At 18.9% G+C, this 19,383-nt stretch overlaps 1 protein-coding gene across 7 annotated transcripts in view; it reads left to right on the top strand.

The window, feature by feature from the left end:
• LOC108003789 (RNA-binding protein 1-like) overlaps positions 1-9,571 on the top strand; it is a 37,383-nt gene extending 27,812 nt beyond the window's left edge. For 4 of the 7 annotated variants that reach the window (XM_028669682.2, XM_017066297.3, XM_062079987.1 and 1 more), the window contains 2 exons: positions 8,814-8,900; positions 9,330-9,571. In XM_028669682.2, coding sequence (XP_028525483.1) covers positions 8,814-8,900; positions 9,330-9,333 — 91 coding nt within the window. In that variant the 3' untranslated portion in view covers positions 9,334-9,571. Of the gene's footprint in view, positions 1-8,813; positions 9,297-9,329 lie in introns of those variants that run through there. The other 3 variants (XM_062079984.1, XM_062079986.1, XM_062079985.1) reach the window with 1 other exon arrangement.
• The last annotated feature ends 9,812 nt before the right edge of the window (positions 9,572-19,383 follow it).

Raw genomic sequence — 19,383 nt, 5'->3', positions numbered from 1 at the left:
TGTATATAAATATAAAATTTACTATATAGATATGAAAACTTTATATAATATAATCATGTATAATATAATTGTACTATATTTATTTTTTTTTATATAAATGTGTATAAGATAAAAATTTTAATCTAAATTTTTATAGAATATGATTTATTTTTATATCACATAAATTATATGGATTCTATATTATTTCTTTTTTTGTAGTTTTGTTCTAGAACTACAATTAATATTGGTTACTTTATTTCATTCAATTGATCTATCTTTATTATATTTAATTTAATTTTCTATCTTATGTTTGATTATTAATTCTTGAATTTTAATTTCAAATATTTCGCATATTGACAAATATTTATTTTGTATTTATAATATTTTGTAAATTGTATTTGTTTTATATTTATAATATTCCATATTTTGAAAAATTTTTGCATTTTTTATGATTAGAAATCTTTTTTTATTTTAATAATTTTTTCTAATAAATTTCATATATAGTAAATAAATGTACCATTTAATAAATTTATACACTATTTAATATCGTAATTCAAATAAAATATTATTTTTCGCGAAAATGTATGAAGATTTTTTCCAGTGAATATTAAAAACATATTTTTAATTTTGAATAAAAATATAATTTCAATATTATCAATCTATAATTTAATAAGTATATTATATATATATATATATATATATATACACATACATATATATATATATAATTTAATTATTTTAGCTTTTAACAATATATCATATAATATAATTAATAATACGATCATATAATACGCATTATTGTAAATTACATAGTAATTAATAATGTAAAAATATAAATTTAATTACTAATTAATGATAAAACAGAATAATTTTTTAAAATTAGATCAAATGATTTAAATTATTTTTAAAATTTAGAAAGAATAATTCTATATGACATAAAAAATAAATTACAAAAATTTGAAAAAGTTAAAATTATGAAAAAAATATAGGTTGTTTTTTTACAAGTATTTGAACCTATAATGAAAAACTGAAATTTTATATTTTTATATATTTTATAAATTTTTATCAATTATACGCTGAAAATTTCATCAAATTCGATTGATACAAAAACAAAGCATTAAAAAATATAAAAATCTTTAGATTTATTACAAAAATTTTAAAAAAGTATAGTTTTATTTATAACGCATAGCATTGATTGAAAATGAAATTTATATAATATATAATTAATATAAATTTACAAAATATATATTTTTATTACTATTTTTTTTATTAATATATATTTAAATTCAAATAAAAAATAATAAAGCAACGTTTATATTTATATTTTTTTCATGATTTTGATTGCAATTTTTTCAAAAAATTTTTTTGTGTTACATATAATAAATTAATTCTTCTAATTTTTCAAAGAAATTCAAATAATATAATTCAATTTTAAGAAAGTTATTTTATTTTAAAGAGTATACTTTTGTTTTATTTTAAAATTTGTATTATTGTATTATTTTAAAATTTATTTAAAATAAAATTTAAAATAAATTTCATTCATTGTCATTCAAAATTTAAAATAAATTTATTTTATTTATTATTTTATTCGATAATTATACTATTCCTTTCTATGAATATATATCGATTTCGCAATGAATGTTTCGCATAATTTTTTTTTTCAGAATTAAATGTTAATATTCCGTTGTTTTATTTGAAACTTAATTTGCACAATATGAATATTGTTTATTGAACATTCATTGGAATGTTTTTTTAATTGATCTAAAATATTTACCCACTTTTATATTGTTAATACATTTTTCTTGTTTCTTCATTAATATTTTTACTATTTCCATAAATATACAATTATAAATGTTTGTTATGGAATATGAAATATTTGTCGTATTCTTCATCGCAAAAATTTTCTAGTTCTGTTCTATTTTGCTCCATCTTAATTTTCATTTAATATTCCCATTTATATAAAAATATTCGCTATATGATTAAATGTCTGAACGCCATTAAAAATATCTGAGGATTATTGTATACAAAAGAAACATGCAAAGCGATATTTATCTATTTGTGTTTTTCTTTTTTTTCAATAAATCATGTTTTATAAATTTTAAATTAAAATATCTTAATATATTTATCTTAAATGATCTTTTGATGCAATTTTTTTTGATTTTTATTAAAAAAAAAAGATATTTTACATTCATATAATTTCTACACATCCATTTATTCTATTCTATTTCATATAAAAAATTATTAATTTACTTAATTATATTATCTAATCTTATCTAATTGTAATTATTTTATTTTATTTTATTTTATGAGATTGTTTTTTACGAAATAATTTATTTTTATTTTAATATTTTTTTACGATTTATTAATTTGCGATAAATTAATTTATGAATGATTTTCATTTATGGATTAAAATAGATTATCATATGATATAAATTGTAAATTTAATTAATTTAGTTCTTTTTTTTTTTTTTTTTTACTTATGCTGAAATATTATTCTATTTATTAATGATTGTATTTTATTAGTTTTAATGTACTTTTAAAGAAATATAATTAAAAATTAATATTCTAATTTTATTATGATTATTTTATGCTCATTTTAGTATGTATATGTTTAATCTAAAATATTCTATTTCATCTTAGATCTTATTGTACATATTATTTCAACTTACATTGAAATTATGTTCATTTGTTTTATAAAAAACATTATTTGTAATTCAAGATATCATGTTTATTTTGCTCCAAAACAAAGCATAATTATAGTATAATTTTTTAATTATAATTTTTTATGAAATAAAACATCTTTTGATATAAAAACTAATATACAACAATTTTTAATGAATAATAGTTTAATAAAATCGAATTTATCCGTCATTCAAAATATTAAATTATATTATAAAGTATATTATAATAATAATAATTATAAAAAGATATGTATAAAAAAGTTTTCTAATAAATGAGTGAAAAATATTATATATTTATAATAAAAAAAATAAATAATATATTATATTCTATATTAAATTAAAAAAACAATTCATCAAATAAATAAATAAAATCAGTCATTTCTGAAAATTTAATTCAAGTTTTGATATCCATCTTTCTAAATATCCTTTCTTATCATTGATATTTTAATATGTTTTATGTTAACATTGGACAAATTTTTGATGAATTTATACATAAAACTATATTAATTACAAATGAAACATCTTTGAAAATTAATACAAATAAAGAATTAATATCATTCATTATCACTAACATTGATCAGTTGTAATCATTTATAATTCAATAAGAGAATTACATTTAATTTTTCAGAATTGTTTTTCTACATATTAGAACTAAATATTTCTGTTTAAATTTTTATGTTCACTATCTATTCATTAGTAGATATTAAAGATAAGTAAATAAATATCAATATAGAGTGGAATGTCTAGTCAAATGAATGAAAATATAAGATGTTTTCTCATTTTAATTATAAATATACTATTGATTAATGTATATGATTATACAAGATCATTTTCTATTATAATGACTCACAATCTGATCATGTTTGGCGATCAAAACATAATAAAATCTTAACAAATTCCAAATTTATATCAAAGTGCAAAATGTTAATGCTCACGGAAAATTTCTCCCTAGTCTATGAATTTTGAAGTTGTTTGTAAAGTTAATGACACTATAATTAGCTTTACTATTTTCAATTTTAAAGAAAAGTCCTTGAATGTTGCACAAAAACATAATAGTATTCAGGATTTGTACGCATATTTAGCATATATTTAACATATTTATTAGCACAAATTTCGTCAAAAATAAGATGATGATTGATTGCCCTTGAAGTTATCTAAAATATATTCTTAGAATCACATTGTACTTAAGCTAAACTGAATTGTCTTAAAAAATATTTAATTCCAAATACTTAAATACTTTTTACTAAATATTATTTATAAAAAATGGTATTGTTCTTAATAACATTTTAAATTTAACAACATTTTAACTTTTAAACTTAATATGAGTTGGTGCAATAATAAAGAGAGGCGACAATAATAAAGAAGTTTTTGTACAAAGAAATTTTCTTAAAGCATAACACTGTTTTTGAGGATAATATTTAATTGGCATTTGAAATTAAATATTTTTGTAAATTGGTTAGAGTGCAATGTGATCTTAAGGATTATGCTTCAATTATGATAGTATCAATGACTTATTAATTTATCTTTAAGAAAATTTATAGCAAATATATCACAAACTTCTCAAATTTATCGATAATCATTAAATCGAATTTGATAAATTCTTGTAGCAATTTTCAAATTATTATTCGTCAATTTGCTTCAATCAGTGCTTTCATTTTGTCTTCGTCAGTTGGTTTTCCAGAACGTAGCGCATTTTTAATGTCAAAATTATCGGAACGAAATTTTGAAAACCAATTTTAACATTGGTGTGTTAAAAATTATTCTTATTTTTTCTGTAATAAAAAAATAAAATATGCTGGAAATGCTTAGTCTTGCATTTTTGTTATCACGCACGAAAAACACAATCGCACAGAATCAAATAAATTTTTTTAATAAATAAATCATGAAATACAAACTGTCAAAATATATAATAACAATACGATTTAGAATGAAATTCTAATCTGGATAATCATTAGCGACGAAAAAAAACGAAATTATTTTTCGAATAACGAATATGAAACGATACATTTCCTACGTGTATGTTATTTATTTTATATTATTTTTCGGTAATGTCTTGTTTGTAATTAGTTTAATATTATCCATAAGTTTGTCAGTAATTTGTTTAATGTTAATGAAGAATATCAAAATATCATCAATTAAGAAAAAAAGATATTAAAATTCGAGATGAATTTTCAATAATTGATTTTATTTATTATATTTATTTTGTGAATTGTTTTTTAATTTAATATAGATTGTAATGTATAATATTATTTTTATTCAAATATTATTTATCATTCCTTTAGTAGAATTAATATATATAGAATGTCCCAAAAACATAATGTTCTAACATAAACTAGAGATTCTTAATTTCAAGCAATATTTTTCTTTCGTTATGACTTTGTTAATAAGTTATTAACAAAAAATAATAGCTAATTACGTATTCGAGTCGCAACAATAGTAATTGATTATATGTCGTCAATCGAATATGAATAAGTTCAAGCAATCAAATAATATCAATATCAAAGAAAATGTATTGAATATAACAAATATTTGTGGATAAAAAATTATATCAAATTACATCACGAATAATGAATAATTTAATTAATTTATTATGATAAAATTGTGATATAAAAAACGAGTAATATAAAAACAAATGAACGATCAGTACTACATTTGGAATAAAAAAAATAAATCAGATATTATAACTAATGTTAAATTAAGAAATAATTCATATCAAATAGCTGAAATCAATCACTCATCGAAAATTTTTCACTTGAATATTAAAATATGCCACTCATTATTTTCTTAACATTCTTCGTTAACATTAATGGTCAAACTAATTTTTGACAAATTTAGACGTAACATTATAAATCACAAATAAAATATTGAAAAATAATACACACATTATATTATTGAATCAATCAATCAGATCAATATCCATCGTTTATTTCGTTGCACTATCATCAACACTGATCAGCTGATCAGTTATAATTTAGAAATTCCAGAAGAAATTTTTAAATTATTTCTACATTAAAAATATTGGTGATTTTAAAAAAATCCGATTTTCTTATGATAAATAAGATTCCATTCATTCTTTACTTATAACTTTGTTGTTTCTGTATTCTTTTTGAGAAATACTAAAACAAAATAAAACAAAATAATATTTATTATTAAATAAATATTTTTACAAATATTATTAAACAAATCACTTAATAATTAATCACATTATTTATATACTACGAACATTAATAATACCATTTTCTTCCATTGTCAAGATTCTTAACAATCCACAATGACTACACATGGCATGAATGATCCACCTTCGTTGAAATATCCATATGCAATAATAGTCTATACCCAAAATTGCTATGTAACTGTTGCAATTTCGACTTTTAATGTTTACGATTTTTTATTCTTATTGAAAGAGTTGTAAATTTTTTAAATTCTGGTGACGAAAGCTATTATAGTTGCTCCATTACTGTTTAAAATAAGCAATGTATTTTTGAATACAAGATTCAAGAATTAATTATTGACAAATCATAAATGATAAAATTTCCATTAGAAAATATATCCGTAAGATTTTAAAAATTGTAGTTTTTTATTACATTGTCAAATTTTTATGATTTACTTTTGATCCTATCTTAGTTTTAATATCATTTTTTTCGTTTTTCGTTTTTATACTGAGGTAATATTCACAACATATTAAAATATTTCATTTGTTTGTATAATAAATGCATATTATATTAAAATTTACATTATGTAATAATAAAATTAATTTATTATAAAATTTTAATGTTAAAATATTATCCATATATATATATATCTGTATGCAAGTGAAAATTCACATATAAAATACACTGAATTTATAAAATTTTTGAGAGTTTTATTATAATATAAATAATATAAAAATTAACAAACTTTTAAATCCTTAGATTTGTAAAGACGTCTATACTCTCTTCCACATTCATCTCAGTGAATGTGTGGTATTTCTTCCGAGTCTAATTTTAGCAATTTTCTTTAATTTGGGTGTTACATAATGAAAAAACTTGATATCATTATATGTTTCGTCGCGGAACTACGAGAGATCCGCTGAGATAAATGTTTAGAGAATTTCAAAATGCATAAACATTTTTAAAAATCTAACAAAAATTAGAAATTTGTAATTTGAAATTGTTAAGAACAAAAATCAGAATTGATTTGTGAACAATCAGTAATTTGAATTTCATTTTCAATAGTTTAAGCATTTTCAAGTTTTAATAGTATAAGCAAATATATTTACATTTACATTTTCTATATTCTCAATATCAGTCAAGATTGAGATATGATACAAGTCATATTTATATGCCAAATCTTTCTACAGATCATTATAATAAAAAATCGCAAGTTTTTATATATACTACAAGGCAATGCGAAGAGCTATCCTTAGAAATCGCTCTCTAATGCGATCATTGGTCTTTTTTAAGCTTCTTTTTTCTTAATTTATATTTTCTGAAAATTTACTGAAAATAATTTTGGAAGAAAATTTTGGAACTAAAATTCGTGACAAGTTTTGAAAATCATCGAAAGAGAATTCAGATTAGATCGATAGATGCAATTCAGTCCAGATAAAGTATAAATCAAAATGCAGAAGTTAGATAGTTAGAGTCAAAATAGTCAAGAATTTTGTTTTGTATGCGAATAAATATGGAATACTATAATATTGTTTTGGATATTAGCGATGAAATGTAACAATGTAACATGACAATGGCGACTCGATAAATGAAAAATTATATAAAATTCATATTAACAGCAATGATTTTCAGACTCATATATATAACGATTAATGTAATTTCACAAGATTAAAAATGAATTATCTGCGTATTGTGCCACCAATCGTGTTGGTAATATTTTATCAATGATTAAGGAAGATGCTAATATTAGCATATATATATATTTATATATAGCTGTTATTTGAACTGAGATAACATGATTAATTATTAATTAATATAAAAAATATTTATTTAATAACAAATATTTTATTCTAGTATTTCTTAAAAAGAATGCAAAATCAGCAAAGAATGATTGTATGAAATTTTATTTAATATAAGGAAAAGTTATCAATATTTTTAATATATGAGTAAGAATTATAAGAATTTTTCAAATTTTTGTATTCCAAGTAATCAGTTGATTAGTATTAACGATAATGCAACGAAATGATTGATAGATGTATTAATTTGATGATATAATATATATGTTATTTTTCAATTTTATTTATTATTTATTTATAATATTTATATTTATATTTTTTATTTATTTATATTTATTATTAATTATATATATATATTATATATTATATATTTATATAATATATATATATACATATATATATTATATATATATATATATATATATATATATATATATATATATAATATATATTATTATATATATTATATTAATTAATTATATATATTATTAATTATTTATATTTTTATTTTTATTTATTTATAATCTATTTAATATTACATAAATTTATCAAAAATTACTTCATTTGTAAATATTAAGGAAAAATTAAGGAAAAATATTTAGATGATAATCTAATGGCACATTTCAATATTCAAATTGAATTTTCGAAATTTTTAGTAATTGATTTTATGTATTTATTGATTTCTTTTTTTATTTAATATAGATAGTAATGTATGATTTATTTTTTTTATTCTAAATATGTATTGATTAAAGAAGTTTTATATTGATTTTTTTATATTATAATAACAATTAATTAATTTATTCGTGATATAATTTGATATAATTTTTTATTGATAAAAAATATTTATTATATTCAACACATTTTTTTCATAATATATTGCCTGAACTTGTTTGTATTAAATCAATAATATGTTATTATCGCAAGATTTTAGATTTCGTATTAGTGTTTTTTAATTATTCGTTATAAAGCCGTAAACGATAATTTTTGTAAAGGAAAATTTTGATTGAAATTATCTCAGAAATTTTTAATTTAAATATCTCAACATTTTTATAACATTCCATATATAAAATATATATTCATAATATAATTCTTATAATGATTGATGGTGAATATTTTAATCTTATTATAATATATATTAGTGAATATATTGTTATATTGTTGATCTTATTAATTGATATAAAATATTTTATACTTTTTTAATATTTTAGGTCAAGATCCCGTAGCCCGCGCAGAAGATCTTTAAGCCGTAGCCGCAGCCGAGATCGCCGTTCTCGTTCGGATTCCCGTGACAGACGGTACTAACATTAGATAAATTAAATTAGATAAAAAAATTAAAAAAAAAAAGAAATAGGTTTTATTTGATTGAAAATGAAAAGAGTTTGAAAAAGATCATCTTTGTATATATTTTCTTACTATGACATGTAAAATGAATGTTTTTGATAATGAGACTTATAATCATTCGAAAAAATTAAAAACAACAAAAAGCAAGTGATCTAAAATTTTCTTATATATATATTTTTTTAATTAAACGAAATATCCTTATCTATAACTTTTAAATTTTAATCTCTGATATTAAGTATTTTAAAATATATAAAATAATTTAGATATAATTTTTTTGTATTCTTTTTATACTAATATTCTCATTTATAGCAAAGAAAGATGAAATTAAATTCTAGATTAAATGAAATAAATATTTTCTAAGTGCTTTCCCTATTTCCTTACAGTTAGGTGCTAAAAGTATTCCAGACAATGGATCTACTAAATGTGGCAGAAAGAAGATAAAAGAAAACTGATTTTATATGTACATAAAAAAGATCGTTACACGTACATACAGTTTAGCAATTATTATTATAATCAAAAAAAAAAAATATTTGTAAAAAATGCGAAAGAAATATATACATGATGTTTATTATTTCAATTGTTAATTTTGTATATAACATGAAAATTAAACATATATGCACGTAAATGCTTTTAAGTAATTATACATATATACAATATTTTCACAAATACATGACATATTTTTTCTATATGTATATGGATTATGTATTTTTTGTATATAAGTACATTTCACAAACATAAAAAATTTTTTATAATAAACTATCGAGTAATGAATTAGATATCTATTACTTAGATGTCTATAAAATATATTTATTGTTTTAAACTGAGTAACACTTATATTATTTACAAATAACACATAAAAATTTGGTTATTTATTTCAATTGAGAGAGTTATAGCGATATAAACATAACATTGATTGTTCAAATCAATCATGTGTCGATTCAGAATAGAATTTGATGAACGATTTGGTGTGAAGAAATAGGAAATCTTCATTTTATGTTGTATTAATAATTTTGTACTCTTCTAAATTTAAGATTTTCAAATAAAAAAGTATATGTTATAATTTTTATTGGTTTTTCTATTATGAATAATAATTTGATAATTATTAATAAATTAACGAAATAATATTGTATTGAAATTATATTTTTTGTCCTATTTTAATATTTAATTTAAAAAAATTTAATATATACATGGTTAAAATTAATGGTACAAATGAGATCATAGAGCTTAAAATAAACGAAAAAAGAACAATAATAAAATTGCATTGATAGTTAAAATGCATTTAAAGTTTTTTTACGCATATGATTTATTTTGAATTATCAATAAGAGAATATTTTATATTTGTAAATTATAATAATATAATATTAAGTCATATTCAAAGAATGCAAAATATCAAAGAATGCAAAATATTAAAGAATGCAAAATAAAATTCTATTTAAGATTTTGTTTTTATAAAAAATCGAATTTAAAAATTTCTTAAATTAAATATAATTAAATTATAATCTTTAAAAAAATTACAAACATTCAGAATTTCCAGCATTCTTCATCGTTTAGTAATAACATTACTAAAATTTAATAGTCTAAATACAAAGTATTCATAAAAAATGTAGAACATATAGAAACACATAGAACACATAGAAGAGTGGACATATAGAATATACATATATCCAATAATTAAAGATTTGTAAATATTTTAAATTTATATTAGATAAACGGGACGGCGGAAAAACGAGAATACTCAGCTCAGTATATGACTAATATTTGCAATATCGCTTATAGCTTTTTAATGAAAGTAAATATATTAATATTCTTTTATACACAAATGATTATTTTTGAATTTCAATATAATATACAATGTAAACATCATGCAATGTAATTATATAACATTCTTATATCGTTAAGAAAAATTTACTTTTAATTATGCAAATTAAAATTTAATTATTATTGTATTGTATTATTATAAATTTAATTTTAATTATTATTAAAATTTAATAATTATTATTTAATAGAAATGGATGAATTTCAGAATATTTTAGATTGTAATTAGAAAATATTTAATTTAAAATCATACATAAATTATTGTATTATATTACATTCAATTTACTTTACTTACGAAATTCATAGGAGCAAATCAAAAAATATATTCCTATAAGATTTTGATTTATAAAGCTTGAATATGTTTTTAAATCCATAATTGCTTTTTAAATTATTTTCACATATACAAGAAAATTTGAAATAGTGATACTTGAATCAATTTGAATTTCAGATTATTAAATATAAATTAATTAAATCACTTCACAAATCTTTATCTTTCTTTTATTTCACACTCAATATTTCTTATTTTTATGCAGAGAGAAATAATAATCGATCTAGATATTACATATTAATAATACGAATTAATATTATATTATACATTAATATCAAATATCTATAAAAAAATATGCACATATTATAATTATTTGTCTTATATATATTTCGAATGAATATTACAAATTTATTAATTTCTTTTTTATTTTTATTTTTGATATATTATCAATAAAAAAACTGAAATTAGGACAAAACAATATTATATTAGCAATAGAAAAAATTGTTAATCTAGGTTTTTGTATTTTTTTATTTGATACACACAAACAAAAGATTCGATTTCGGATATTATTACGTAATTTTTTCTTACTTTATTTAGTCTCTTTTTCTAACATCCACGATCAACGTTTAATTATTAGTAACGCTATTTAATAATATATTACTGTAGAGTTAAGTTTAGAATTTGATGATTAATCTATATATTAAATATTTTGAACTTTTTGTATTTTTGATCTTTATATGTTTAATTTATTAAATTTATAAAATTTTAAATAATTATATTTTTCATAATTTGCAATATAATAATGATAATGGCATATTTTTAGAATTAAAAAAATATAAGAATTGGAATAAAATATTGATAGGAATAAAAATTATTTATATGAAAAGATGTTTACAAATAATATTGTATGTACAAGAGCTTTGACTATTGATCTTTTTAATTATAAATCGGTAATGACTTTATATATAGTTTTATTATTTGGATCTTATGTATAATATATATATTGCATGTGACTTAATTTATGTTGTATATAGTTAATAAAAATTATTTTAGTTTTTTGTATATGTCAGAGTAGAAATTCTATTGATGGTTAGCAATAAATTTTAAATAATAAAGTCATCTAATATCCATTGAAAACACAAAGTGAACGTAATAATAAAGCATTCTGGTATATAGCTTTAATAATATATAAATAATATCCAAAAATGTTATCTAATGTTTGTTAGAAATCCTAAAATACAATATAATGTAATATATCGTTAAAAGACAAATGAAAAAACAAATAGATGAAGATATGAACATTCATTCTTTAAATTTGACAACTAATTTCAATAATTGAAAAAAAATTTTTTTTTATGTATTGATTACTTGTTATTATTTGCAAATAGAGGTTTAATATGAACACATGCTTTAACTGCCAGATATGACAATTAGATATGACAATTTGTGAATACATCATGCTCTGACTGTCGAACATAATTATCATTACTTGTAAAAAAACTTTCATTGTGATACTCTCATCATAATCTGATCGCCGGATATGACATCATAGATTGTTCTAACATCACATCGTGCTCTAATCATCAGACATGGTTACTTGCTTTAAAATAGTGAAATACCCATAATTCTTTTATAAAGACGCGGACTGCATGTGTGATATAATAATACAGTTCCATCTTTAAGAAATATAGCATTTGTTACGATATCTCTCGAAGGATATTTTACAAAATTATAATTAAACACTCTATTACCTATTAGCTTCCATCCATCAAAATTATTACAATACTTCTGTTGAGGACGCAAACAGATTTGCTTCTATAAACTATGAAAAATAAGATAGATAACTATGAAAAATAAGAATTCACTTATATTTAATTAAAATATTATATAATGTTGAATTATCATGGAATTTGTTGTAATTATTCAAAATATGTTTTTAAATATCTCTGTTTACGTCTTTTGTGTTTGTAATCGCAAAACTGGTAAATAATCGAATATTGATAGATGTATGCTTTAGATAAAATTGGACAAAATTGGAAAGAGAAAAAAAATATTTTTTCATTTTGATAATGAACAATGAATAATGAACTCTATTGGATGGATGCGATACTAATACATAACTATACAAAATTTATAATGATTCACAATATTTAATCGTGTTCGATGGCTAAAGTATCATGAAATCTTAATAAACTCCAAATTTATACTAAAATGAAAAAGTTAATATCTATGGAAAACCTTATTATATGTAGATAATTATTTATAAGTCATATTATATTATTTATAACATATTTTAGGAGAGATATATCGTAGCCAATAATATTATGAATTAATATCTTGAGTGCTGACTTCAAATGACCTCTAAGTCAAGAAAGAATTCCTTGGAATATGTGTTACATAAAAATACATAATGCTTAAAGTTTGATCCACATATTTACCATAAATCTTGAAGAGTTGATGTTTGTTGCCATAGAAGTTGATTGAAATATTATATATTATTCTCAGAATTACATTGCACTTTAATCAGACTAAAATATTTCTAAATATTTAATTATTACACTTTATGACATTAAATATTATTCTCATAAATTCTTCTAGCATCTTAAATTCTTCATTTTAGATTTATATTGTCCTACATTTATACTTAATATTTGATAATATTTGATATTCAACTTACTTAATATTCGATAATGATAAGAAAAAATTTCCGTGAGATATCTTTCCAAAATAGGTAAATTATATTAGTAAGTCTTACGGATTCACTATTCGTGAACACTTTCAATTTTGATTTTAAACATTTAATATTTCTAAAAAAATATTAAAAAGATTTTAATATTTTATTTAATAAAAAATTTTTTAATTTAATTTCATTTTTTCTTATGAAATAAAAAATAATTTTAAAATCTAATTTAATTTAATTCTGATTCTATTTAATACATACATATATTATGCCAAATTTTATTTTTATATTTTTAATGAATTATTCAATAATAATTCAATATGAAAAAATATTTAAATCAATATGAAAAATAAACTATAAAGTGAAGTGGAATATGAATTAAATACATTTAATTTTTTAATATTAATTGCGATTTTTTAAAAACTTTTGAAAAATATTAATCAATCTTATTATATTGTAAATTTTTATTTCATAAGAAAAAATTAAATTAATTAATCTTATTGTATTGTAAATTTTATAAGGAAAAATTAAATTAAATTAAAAAACTTATCAAATAAAAAATTTTAATAATTTTAATATTTTCTTACTAATTTGAAATTCAAAATAATATTAAATGTGAAATGAAATGTTTACGAGCAATAAATGATCGCGAGATTTATAATGTGTCTATTTGGAGCACTTTTATCTGATTGAAATCTGAATAATATTCCACAACTTAGCCGACAACAATATTTTACGCTTGAAATTTATAATACGCAAATTTAAGGTATAATATCTTTACGACATTTATCTCGAGCTTCGAAAATTGTTTTTAGGCTTAGAATATCAGGAAGCTGATCTATGCGTTATTAATTATCATTTGAAAGCATTATAATTAAGAGATAATTAATCAGTATACCGCAGCATTATTCACATTAATTATAATATATGAATTTTAATAGAAATGCATCCATTTAATAACAATAACTCAACTTTAACATGATATAACATGATATCACATTTTTTTGCTAGGAATTTGAATGTTTTGCATAAAAAATTTCAAAATAATAATAAATAGAAAAATTAAATGAAAAAATTTGAGGAATTTCACATATAATATATTGCATAAATATCATGAATTTTTTTACTTCTTTTAAATAAAGATAAAATCTAACGAATACAAATTCGGATAATAATATGACAGAGTTATTTTTAATAAAACAATCGTAATTAGGCAAATAATTTACTTTTTTTGCAATATCATATATTTGATCCACATAATTATGATAGATCCATAATTATTATAATAATACATCTATAATTAAACTTTTAATACTATATTATACAGGTCAAAATCTTGATATTTTTACTTATATTCTTCAATCTATGATGCTAATGAGTTGTTGATTAAATATGATTTTAACAAGTGGACAATTTTAATATTTTATTGTTTTTGTTTCCAATTTGTTCCTGGAACTATAGAATAAAATAATTATAAAAAAAATTCGCTGTTAACAAATTCGATTAACACGATCAAAAGCAAAGTTTACGTTATTAGTTACGTTATTACGTTAAAGTTCAGAGTTACAAGTTCGATAAAGTTCTAAATTCAAAAAGTTCTTGAAGGTTAGAGGATTCTAAAAGTTCAAAAGATTTAAAATTTTCTGAAATGTTCTGAAAATTCTGACGGTTCTGATAATTTTCGAGTTCTAGCAATTCTAATGTTTTAGAAGTTCTGACCGTTCAAAAAATTCTCCCAAAATGTAAGATCAAAAGCAAAATTCATGTGCTAAAGATTCACATTTATCACTAAATTCACAATGTTCGAGATTACATGTTCAGAAGAATTCTAAAACTTAAAAAGATTTCTAAAATTTTGATAGTACAAGAATTCTGAAAGTTCTGAAGCATTATCCTATGCCGTTTGTTCAATGTCTGAACATTATATTTTCAGTACTTGAACACATTTGCAATCAAAAAAATATTAAAAAAGTACTTGTTTTTATATTTGTAAATAAATTATATAAAAATTACGTTATTCGATATAAAATTATTCGTTATCATTATTAAAATATAACATCTGATAATCTCTATTATTCATCAATGATATTTCAATAATAATAGCGAATATATTTGAAAATGAAATAGTGAATAAATAGTGAATATATTTAGCAATTGTAAGTTTATAGTAATAATTCATTGATCATCGATCTATGCACTATCGACAAATAGTACGTAGATTATTATTGCTAAGTTCTAATATGTTAAAAATAACAGCGAATGTGTTAAAATTAAAAATAATCTATGCTTATTATATATTGTCATAAATTATATATTATATTATTATTAAATATTACTTATTAATACGATATTAAATGGCTAAATGAATGAATGAAATGATATATATGAACGATGCAATTTTGCAATAAAATCGATGTGTAAATTTTTCTTTGCGAATTTATCTCAATATTTTTTCTTCTACAAGATTTGTAATCGAAACGTATCGATCAGAAGCATCAATGTAAGATATCAATAATAGGTAAATTTGAAATAGAAAAATCCTTATATCCAATCTGGATAATTTTTTAATATATTATAGAAATCAACGTTCTCATCATTTTTTTTCTAATTTTATTTATAATTACGCGACTTTAATTTTTGAAATATTTGCAAAAAAATTATTATACAAAAAATTGTATAAATAAAATTTCATTTATACTTCCGGTTTTACATACATATATAATCGTATTTCTTATTTTCTATTAATAGATACGGCAGCAAGCACTTAAGCATATAATAGGAATTAGTCAAAAATCTACTTGCTCATAGATTATGGTTTAAAATGTGTCAAATTCAATACTGAGATCTATAAATAAAATATAAAAATAATAATATATATAATAATATAATATAATAATATGTAATATAAAAATAAAAATAATATAATAATATAATTATTAAAAATAGCAAAAATTAATAATAATATAATTAATAATAATATATGATCAACTTTTAAGCAATCGAAGTTACAATGAATATTAGCATCATTCTTGATGTTTGCCTATGGCTATAATTATAATCTATAAAGAATTCATAATCCTTAAGATTCGCAGAGTATATAAAATTGGATTTGAGATTTAAACCCATCATTTTTGACAGTTTATTATATATTTTGAAAAATTTATACATATAAAAAAAATTTTATTTAATAATAGCAATCTTTTTTTATAAATGCCTCTGAAACTGAAGCAGAGCAACATGCAGCAGGAAAAATTTATTAAAAAATCTTGTTCTCTACAATATATGCAAAAATGATTAAAATCAATGAAGAATTCTCTATTCTGAATAATTATTAAATAATATCCAGTAAAGTGTATCGAATGATTTGATCTTAATAAATCTTAATCAAAAATTGTTTCAAAATTCAAAATATTATATAAATGATTTAATATGAAAATAATTAAATAATAATAAAATAATAAATATTTACTTTTATACTATAGATAGATAAAATTCGTTTATCTAAAACTTATCTCGTTTACTGAAACTTAACTTACTAACATGCTAAATATTATGTTTAAAATTAATAAAAATAATGATTATAAACAATTTAATCAAGGTTCAACAATTTAGTAAATTTTTTTATTTTAAAAAGTCCTTCAATTTTTTTCATTTATTGGATATCAATAAGATTACTTTTGTTATTTTTAATATCTGTTTCAGATTCTTTTGTTCTAAATTTTAAGAATACATTTGTGGCTGATAGAAAAAACACATATGATTGTATCGTAGTATATCATGTTTTTATCGCATATAAATCACATACAAAAATCCAATATATAAATCTTTTGCAATTTATACGTGGAATCCATTTAATCGATCCACAAATAAATTGAATTCGATTGAATTATTACAAATCATAATTCTACCTATTATATAACAACATTTGATATATATTATTGATATACATAATTATATTTATATAAGATTTTAAATAAATATCTATTATATTTTTCCTTATAAGGAAATTCATAATTCATGAATTCAACAAATAAATATTAAATTTATTATTTATTATTATTAATTTATAATTAATTTATTATTAAATTTAAAAGTTGATATACATTAATGAAATTATTATTATTATTAATAGAACAAATTTTATCTTTAATATTAAAATTTGATAAAAAGATGTGGAATGAAATTAATTAGCCATTTGTTACTTTTTATATTTTCTATCAAATAAATGATATGACAAGTTAAATATTAAGTATTCTAAGTAAGTCAATTATTAGTACCATAATAAGTAATAAGTTTTTTTAATTTTACTCAATATGAATATAACATACAAAAAGTATTCACAAAAAATCTTTATTATTAAATTAATATTTATAATTATTTAATAGCACAAAAACAAATATATTTAAAAATAAAATAGCAAGAATGCGCATTAAAAATATAATTTTATAACTAATTTTTGTAATTAAAAATAAAATTTTTTAATTAGTTAATAGTTATTAATAAAAATAAAATTAAATAAAAAATATTAATTTTGCTATTCAATCTATATTTATTATGTAGCATATTATCAAATGAATGTCATAAATTATTTATTATGAATTTGATAATTATGAATTTATTATGAATGAGATAATTCTATGATTTCATATCAGTGAAGATTTGTTACAAAAATGACTATAAAACTTGATTTTAAATATAATTTTTAAAATCAATTTTTTTATAATACTATATAATATTCACAATGAGTAAAAAAAATCATATACCGTTTTCTTAAAAAAAATATTAATCTTGTATGGTCATTCATTTTATTTATAAAATATTTCTTTATTATATAATATATTTAATATATTATAATATTAAAATATTATAATATTAATATTATATTATAAAATATTATATTATAATAGAATATTAAAATATTTCTATATTTATATAATATATTTATATATATATAAATATTTTTTAAATATATAATAATATATTTTTAAAAAATTCCTGTTTTACAAAATAATTGTAAATTTACAAAATTGTAAATAATTGTAAGTTTACAAAATATTTATAAAATAAATATTTACAAAATTATTTTTTTTATTTAAAATTTTTTTACAGAATTTTTAAATCTGCATTAAATACTATATACATGCACCAATAGAGGACTATTAAAAGAGAAAATTTTCTGCACTTATAAAATATACTAAAATTTATTCTATAATTAATACTTTCAGGATTGGCTTCTAAATCAATGTAATTTTTAATAGTTTTAATAGTTAGAAATTCGAAATTATAATATAAATATATTATATGTGAAATATTATGATAGATTTTCTCACAATCTAAAATTTTGTTAAATATTAAATAAACAATATTGTCATTTAGAGGAAATGTCTGAATTTTGTATAATCGATAGCTTTTCTAAGAATAATTTGAATAATTAAAAATAATGTTGCATCAATTTACTATATAATATTATACTATGGAATATATATATATATATATATATATATATATATATATAATATATAATATTTAATATAGGTCAGGTTAATATATGACATACAAGAAACAAATAGGAGCAGATGACTTCTTGTTTATTTTTACATTTTAAATTATGATTTTTGTAATATAATTTGAAACTGCTATTCAATCATTAAAAATCGCATTAATCTTAATGATT

This window comes from Apis cerana, linkage group LG10 (assembly GCF_029169275.1).
Source record: "Apis cerana isolate GH-2021 linkage group LG10, AcerK_1.0, whole genome shotgun sequence".
Lineage (NCBI taxonomy): Eukaryota > Metazoa > Arthropoda > Insecta > Hymenoptera > Apidae > Apis > Apis cerana.
The sequence above is the reverse complement of the archived record's forward strand: the minus strand, read 5'-3'. Positions and strand labels throughout refer to the sequence as shown.